Source organism: Macaca fascicularis, chromosome 12, assembly GCF_037993035.2.
Source record: "Macaca fascicularis isolate 582-1 chromosome 12, T2T-MFA8v1.1".
Lineage (NCBI taxonomy): Eukaryota > Metazoa > Chordata > Mammalia > Primates > Cercopithecidae > Macaca > Macaca fascicularis.
The window spans coordinates 67,645,291-67,652,500 of record NC_088386.1 but is presented as its reverse complement, the minus strand read 5'-3'; the positions used below and the strand labels follow the sequence as shown (position 1 = coordinate 67,652,500).

Below are 7,210 nucleotides of genomic sequence, written 5' to 3'. Positions count from 1 at the left end.
AACTAAAGACCGTTTTCGTTTAGCTAAAACTAATAATTTCTCTATTTGAACTGTTAGCAAGAGATTATTAAATTAGTATAAGCTAATATCTCAAAGTATTACAATCCGCTTGACCAAACAGATTCTGCCTGTAACTTGAGGCGTTGGGCCCTAGCTGTCTTCTAGGGGACCTGAGTCAGATGCGGGACAGAAATCTTCGCACTAGCAAAGTCACATCTCCCAGGGGAAATTGAACCTAGGAAGACCCCCTACCCCGCGCCGGAGTTGGGAAATTGGTTCTTTCCTCAGCTTTGAGGCCCATCTGACTGCCCACATCCCGGTCTCCAAGGTCTGCTTTCTCCCATTAGCGCTGGTGCTTCTAGGTGCTGCGGAGAAAAGTCCTAATCTCAGGCCTGGAAGGGGCTTGGAGGTCCTCAGCATCATCCCCCCGCCCCCGACTTTCCCTGCTTCTATCATACCGCCTCCCCCCACTCCCAGCAGCCCCGCCACTTCCTCCTCCCCTTCACAAAGGGCGTCGGAAGAACCTGGCGCATCTGATCTTTCACCAGCACCAATTGAAAAATGGGTGCTTGTCACAACACAGATCACTGCCTTCCGGGCTCTGCTCCCCACCGTGCGCCTGAAAGGGGCCCCCAAAGGTGGAGGGCCAGCTCCCGCGGGCAGGAGCGCTGGAAGGCGAGTGCAGGAGAAGCAGGAATAGCGTTTGGCAGCCCGTCTGGGCCCGCAGCTCTCTGGGACTGCCTCGGCTCGGCTGCGAGATCTGGGGTTGGGGTTGGGCTGGGACGCAGGGCCATGAGAAGAGAACCAATCTGGTTCTAGTCCCTTGGAGCCCGTGTTCCTCTGGAGGGAACTAATCTGAGCAAATGCTTCACTAGAGGTGCTCCCCCAAGGGCCTGGCCTTGGGACTTTCGGACTGGGATGAGGTGGGAGTGGCGTGCTTGACTTTGGTCAGATTTTGGGGTTCCAAAGAGTCAGCCACCCTTTCCTTACCACCTCCATTCCTGTGAGGTGCAGAGAAAGACCCCGAATCATTAGACAGGAACCTGCCTTTCTCACTGTGGAGCTCCCAGGGTGGCTCCCTGGAACTGTGCCCTGTCCCCTGGAGCGCACTGATTGATAGAGGGGCAGTCTGACAGACGTGTCTTTCCGGCCCCTGCCTGGCGTCTGGCTGCATCTTTTCCGCGATGGAATCCAGCGCCTCCGGGCATGCAAAAGCCGGGAGGCCAGATCTGGAGAAAGACTAGAGGCAAAGCAGTGTCTCTGCTTCCAGGCCTCCCAGCCTCCCGACATCCCGGCCTCCCAAGAGCTGGCTGGGTGTGGAAAAAACTGAAATCGTCCTGGCCGGCTGACTTTGAACTCTGACTTCATCTCCTCTCAGCCGGTCTTCAACATCCTTTTGGTTCCTGAGCGTCAGCTCTGCCCTGATGCACCTGTTCCTGAGCCCCCTTCCCGGGGAACCCTCGCCAGGGATTCTCTCCTTACCCCTCCAATTCAGGTAGGAATCAGACACCTTGAGGGTCCAGGGAGCAAGGCAAAAAGAAAAGGTCCAATGGGGCACCCCACAGGCCTCTGACGATATCCTGGTGTTTCTGGAGTACAGGGTCCCCATTCTATCACCGATAAGTTGATAAGTCGCTGACCCTGTATGAACTATCTCCAGAGGTGGGAACCTGGCCTGGCCCCCTGGCACACCCTCACACAGCACAAGAGAGAGCAGTTCTTTCAAGAAATCATAATTTTACTGTCTCAAAGAAACTTTATAACTTATTTACAAAGGTTTTTTTCCCAAGATACAAAGCAATAAGTTAACATTCTCAATATAAAACTAAACTTTGACATAGAGAACACAAAACACAGTTGATTTTAATTGATCACATTTTCCAAATTTCACAAGTAAAATGTCAAGATTCTCATTTCACAAAGCATGGGGTTTTACAGCCACACACAACAGAACGCAAAAAGGCTAAGCTTGTGCAACATGTTTACAGAACAATAATAATAATAATTAACAATAATATGTACAGTAATTAGAGCCTGCACTGAAGATTGTGCGTTCAGGGTGGTGACTGGCATTATTCTGTGGTTGAGCCTCTAGGGATTGTTGTAAAGCTGATTTTGTCTTATTGTAAAGCCCACTGGAATTAGGGTGCTTGTTCTCGCCTGTTTTATCTCTACTCCCCATTTGTCCTCGCTCCCTCTTTCTACCCAAGGAGGAAACCAGTGTTTTCCATCTTGTCCAGGCGAAGCAACCAAGAGTTCCTCCCCAGATGAGAAAATCGTGTTGACTTCATTTATCTTTCTTTTCTTTTAAAAAGTATTTATTAAATAATGTCGGACATGTAAAAAATGCAAATCGTTCGGCTCCAAACTCTCCACGCCAGAGAAGTACAAAAGTTACTGTATAAATTAAAAATCACCACGTCCTCCTTATTCGTTTCTCCCCGTGCGTTTAAAGTAAACAGTGCGTTTGAACAGTGAGTTTCTTGCGACCAGCAGAACCTCGAATTGGCAAACAGCCTCAGGCGAAGTCCATTTCTCAATAAATAAAACCCCCTCCCTTCAATGCCCCCAGATTGCCACACCAGCTACACAGATGATCAGGCAGTGTCCCAGGATCCGGAGATGGTCAGCCGGGCAGGACCCGGGCCTCTCAGACCTGGTGGCTTTTTGCAGAGGCCGCAGAATGAGGACAGCGGACGGATGAGGACCTTGACTTTATCAGCGCACAGAGCAAAAGGAGACAGGAGACTGACAGGACAGAAAAGAGCTTTTGCTTTTTCTACATTTTGTTTTTGTTTTGTTTTTTTTTTTTCCTGATAGTCCCACAAAACTGAAGGTCGGTGGGTCGGGTGGAGCCGGGTTTATCTTGTTGCTTGGCCTGTCTCAGGTGGCAGTGCCTTCCCTCCGAGGCCACTCTCTGCTGCTACTGCTCGGCTCAGGCCAGGGTTCAGGCCAGAGCGCGGGCGCCGGGAAGTTGCTGGGCCGGACCTCGCGGGGCTCTGAGGAGATGGAGCTCGTCCTGCTTCCACTGTTCCTTCTTCTTCCCTCTGGGTCCTTCTTTTCCTGACTGGGTGGATGGACCTGGAGGCGGGAGGGACCTGGGCCGGGGAGACAAGGAGGAGGCGGGCGGGCAACCTCACATAAGTTGGGGTTGCTGCATAGCTTCTTGGTGCGCTGAAGGGTACCACGATGTGTAGCTGGGGATATAGGAGCCCGCGTTTCCGCCTGAGCCCTTCCCGGATGAAGAGTTAGGGTTCCAGCCGGGCGGCACTGGTGGGGAGCCAGCAGACAGGGCCCGGCCGTTGGCCAACGCGCTACCCTCTAGAGCCGCCCCACCCTGCTTCATCAGCTTCTTGAACTTGGATCGCTTGTTTTGGAACCAGATCTTGACCTGCAAGAGCGGACAACAACGTGACTCAGGCTGGGACCACTGAGCCTACCTAGGTCACAGGGAGGAAAAAAGGGACCGCAGAACAGCAGAGATAGGACCTCCCAACCCTGCGCCAGCTGGCAGCCCTCTGCCAGAGAAGCAGAGACATCCCTCCTTTCTCCCTTCCCCCATAAGAGCCAAAGCCTCGAAGGCCTAACCGCCCTCCGCCGTCAGCCCATGGGGGCAGCTCTCAGAGAGCCAGGGAGGAGTTGTGGTGAGGGGCGAACTGGGATCCAGGCCTTAGCCTGCCAGGGGCTCAGTCCGACCGTGGCTACCGCCTGCGGAAGATACAGCGCCTGCACAACACCGAGCCCGCAATTCCAATATCAACATCAATAAAAGAATCGAAAACCTAGGAAGGAGTGGAGGAAATTTATTTGCAATGCGACCCAACTTTTCTATGCGACATCCTTTCTGCCCTTGAGTTGGGACGGACTAAGGAGGCCTCAAGGTTTTGGGGAACTTTTCTTTGGATTCAAAACCTTTCTTGCCCTACGGTCTGTTTGCTTTCTCCAGCTCTGCTCCAAATCCCGGACCGGACGTTGGAAGCCCGCGCCCGCCGCCGTCAGAACGCTCACGGGCTCCCCGGAGTCTTAGAGAAAGCCGGGAAGGTCGGTCCCGTTTCTCCTCTAAGATCTGGGACTTGAGAGGTGAGAGGGCGGAGGAAAGGTTCTCCCCCCACCCCCAACCTGTGAGAAGGAGGAGGAGGAGGGAGGCCGAGGCGCAGACCCAGGCCCCGAGTGATTAGTCACACAATTTAAAGGCAAGGGAGGGATTAAGCCCCGAGTCTATTGTTCCAGTTGTTTAGGCACGTGTGACCTCAGAGTTCCCAAACAAAACGTCTAGGGAATTCCTTCCTGCGCCCTAATCAGATTGTCCGGGGACAGAGGGCCGGGCTGCGGGCAGCTCGGGATACCGAGAGCAGCGACAGAGCTAGGGCGGAGGATGAGGGAGGAAGGAGACACGCTGAGAGCCAGGGGTGAACACAAACACACACACACAGTGACACCCCGACCGTGAGGCACAGCGAGCAAGAAATGAAGACCCGGGCGCAGGCAGGCCGCGGAAAGCCTGCGTGGCGGAACGGAGCGGCAGCGGCGAGGTACCTGAGTCTGTGTGAGTCCCAAAGAGGCCGCGAGCTCCGCCCTCTCCGGCAGAGCTAGGTACTGAGTTTGCTGGAACCTCCGGTTCAAAGCCTGCAACTGCAAGCTGGAATAAATCGTCCTGGGTTTACGGATCTTTTTTCCCTTGCCATTGAAGCGCACTTCACCGCCTTCCACCACCGTGCTCTTCTCCGAGTCCGCCCCTGGAGGGACAGCAGAAGCAGGGCCCGTTGTTAATACGAGGGGCCGCCTTTAGTGCGAACAGCCGAGAGCGAGTGGCTACCGAAGGGTGGCGGAGGCAGGACCAGGGAGAGAACGTTCAAGAAACTCTGAAAGCCAGGGAAGGGTCCCCCAAAATCCGAGGGCCTGTCCCGGGCCACTGCAGGCGGGATAGAGCCGTTCCCAGAAGCGCAGCCCCTGCCTTTGCAGGGAAAGTTAGCTATTTTTGCAGGCGGTAGTTGAGGTTTAATTACCCTTAATTGCATACATTGTTTATAGCACTACGCAATAAATAATTACCGAGACTAATACGTGCACATGTGGGTTTCTGTTTTCCAGCGGGGCATTGTGTGCTCTGCACACCGAGCCGCCCAGAGGCCCAGCCAGTGCCAGGAGACGCTCTGGGATTTATCCTTTGCTGGATAGTTGCAAATTGAGTGAATTTTAAAAAAAATTTATTTGCTGTGACAAGGATCTATAGATTGATATTCGAAACCTCCACTGCTCCCGTGCCCTCCCCACCCCCACCCCACCTCGCTCTCCTCTCTTCTCTTTCTCTCTCCCTCTCCTCTTCTCCCCCGCTCCTTCTTTCCCTCTCTCCCTTGTACCTCCTCCTCTCCCTCTCCCTGGCAAGCGCACGTACCTGGGTCCTCCAGGCGGCTCTGGGCGAGGCTGGCGCTGCCCGGGTAGGACTGCACCGAACTGATGTAGGGGCTGGAAGCGTGGCTGCTGACCGAGTTGACGTAGGGGTAGCCCAGCGGTCGGGAGAAGGACGAGGCTGAGCTGTAGGCGCCGTCGGGCTGCGAATGGCCCGCCGAGTGTAAACAGTGCATGGAGTAGTGCCCGTGGGACATGGGAGAAGGAGACATTTGCTGGTTGGGCGGCCCAAACTCCATAAACACCGCCTTGCCCGACACGGGGCTGTTGAGACTTTCTGGCATGGTGGTCATGGTCATCTCTTCTCGCGGGGTCTGGGTGTGGGACTTTCTCTCCTCTGCTTCCCTTTTGGGGGTCTCTATGTTTCTCAGGACAGGAAGGAACCCAATTTAAGCGGAACAGGGGTTTTCACTTTCCATTCATAAGAAAATGGAGTTTGTCTCTTTGAAAAGTCTAAGCATGATGCTGCTGAGCTCCCCAAACTCGGTTCAAAGCTTTGACTCAGCCAAGGTCATAAATATTCATGAGCTGGCGGAGCTGATTGGTCCGCTGTCTTGCATAATCACTGGGGATTGGTCCGAGGCGCTCGGGCTCCGCTGGACTAGAGCGGGCGAGGCGGCCCGGCCTCGGGAGAGTCGCATCCACACTTCCCGGCCGGGGCTGCTCTGCAACAGAGCGCGCCGGGCAGGAAGCACAATGGGCTCCGGCGTCTGCGCCGGGACCGCTGCGGCCCGCGGCTCATCGGCCTCCCGCCTCCCTCGCGTGCCTTCCTCCCCAGGAACCAACCAGCGGCTCGGCGCCGCCGCCCCCCTGCCACTGTCCCCACCCTTCAGCGGTCCCTAACGCCAGACACCCTGGACCGCTTCTCGTCGCTGCCACTCAGTCCGGCGCAGAGCTACGGCTGCTGGGGAGGAGCCTGACCTCTGCCTCTCGAGCGCGGAGTCGCGCACTGGGGGGCGCCCGAGGCGGCCAACAGACAGAGGTCCTCCCAAGAGCCTTGTGCCTAGCGCGGCGCCCATTCGGCCGCGCCTCCCCGGCCCGGGTACGCTCTGCCACATCCCTGGAGTCGGGGCTTAGGGGCCCTCCCTGCGAACTCACTCGCTCGGCCGCTGCGCCGCCGCCGCCGTCGCTCCCTGGGGCCCGCTCGCATTGCTTCAGGCCCAGCTGGCCACTCCAGCTCGAGGCTGCACGGTCTGATTAAAGCAGTGCGCGTGGAGAGCCAGGAACCCGCGCTTCTCCTCCCAGGAAAGGCGACTGCGCCGCCCCCTCCCCCAACACACACATCCTCTTTCCCTCCCAGCCTTCCTCCTCCTCCCCCTCCCTTCTCCACTCCCTTGCGCGGAGAGCCCCGGGCTCACTCGCCCCGAGAGCGCGGCTCAGCGTGGAGCCCAGGGGGCCTAGGGGCTCAGATCTGCTGAAGCCGCGGACGCCAGGTGATCATTTTCCGGCCTCCTGAGGTCTAGCGAGACTTCCAGAGTTTAGGAGTCCCTGGGGGACACCGAAACCCGCAGCAAACCCAGGCCTGTAGTAGGCTCCCCTATCTGTGTGTATACCTCTCGCGTTGCCACCCAGTATCTTTCTCCAGTGGCCAAAGCGCGCGCCACCGGGCCTAGGGGGCAGGGCTAGTGGAGGCAAGAGCTGCCGCTGCTCCCTCTGTCTTCTGAGGTGCTAGGTACGAAAAACTGCACAAAAGCCCCCAACCCATCGCCACTACTACCAATACAGCCACCCCCTCGCGGTGTGGCGCACACCACCCTGGCTGTAAGTGGATGTTGGTTCCCCAACCCGCCAGTCCCACGGT

General features: G+C 56.5%; 1 protein-coding gene and 1 long non-coding RNA gene across 3 annotated transcripts in view; one reads left to right on the top strand and one right to left on the bottom strand.

Annotated features, from left to right (window-relative positions):
- Positions 1-5,058, top strand: part of LOC141408186 (uncharacterized) — a 7,305-nt gene extending 2,247 nt beyond the window's left edge. The window contains exons 2-3 of the long non-coding RNA XR_012421223.1: positions 3,947-4,080; positions 4,434-5,058. This is a non-coding gene — a long non-coding RNA (uncharacterized lncRNA). The remainder of the gene's footprint in view (positions 1-3,946; positions 4,081-4,433) is intronic.
- On the bottom strand, positions 1,721-6,604 carry DLX1 (distal-less homeobox 1). Of its 2 annotated transcripts, none has more exons than XM_074009458.1 (4): positions 6,508-6,604; positions 5,396-6,074; positions 4,537-4,736; positions 1,721-3,391 (listed from the first exon to the last, which is right to left on the bottom strand). In XM_074009458.1, exons 2-4 carry the CDS (start codon positions 5,706-5,708, stop codon positions 3,137-3,139), a joined length of 768 nt encoding a protein of 255 aa, XP_073865559.1. In that variant the 5' UTR covers positions 5,709-6,074; positions 6,508-6,604; the 3' UTR covers positions 1,721-3,136. The 2 variants fall into 2 exon arrangements, with proteins under 2 accessions (XP_073865559.1, XP_065381723.1); XM_065525651.2 differs by having other exon boundaries at positions 5,396-5,767.
- Positions 6,605-7,210: the final 606 nt, after the last annotated feature.

What these genes read in the sequence shown, in the direction of transcription:
- DLX1 (XM_065525651.2), bottom strand. Translation starts at nt 6,559, where the DNA reads ATGCGAGCGGGCCCCAGGGAGCGACGGCGGCGGCGGCGCAGCGGCCGA. An exon ending in GCGGCGCAGCGGCCGAGCGA is followed by an intron (nt 5,768 to 6,507) that starts GTGAGTTCGCAG and finishes TGAGAAACATAG; the next exon opens with AGACCCCCAAAAGGGAAGCA. An exon ending in TGGGACTCACACAGACTCAG is followed by an intron (nt 3,392 to 4,536) that starts GTACCTCGCCGC and finishes CCGCTCTTGCAG; the next exon opens with GTCAAGATCTGGTTCCAAAA.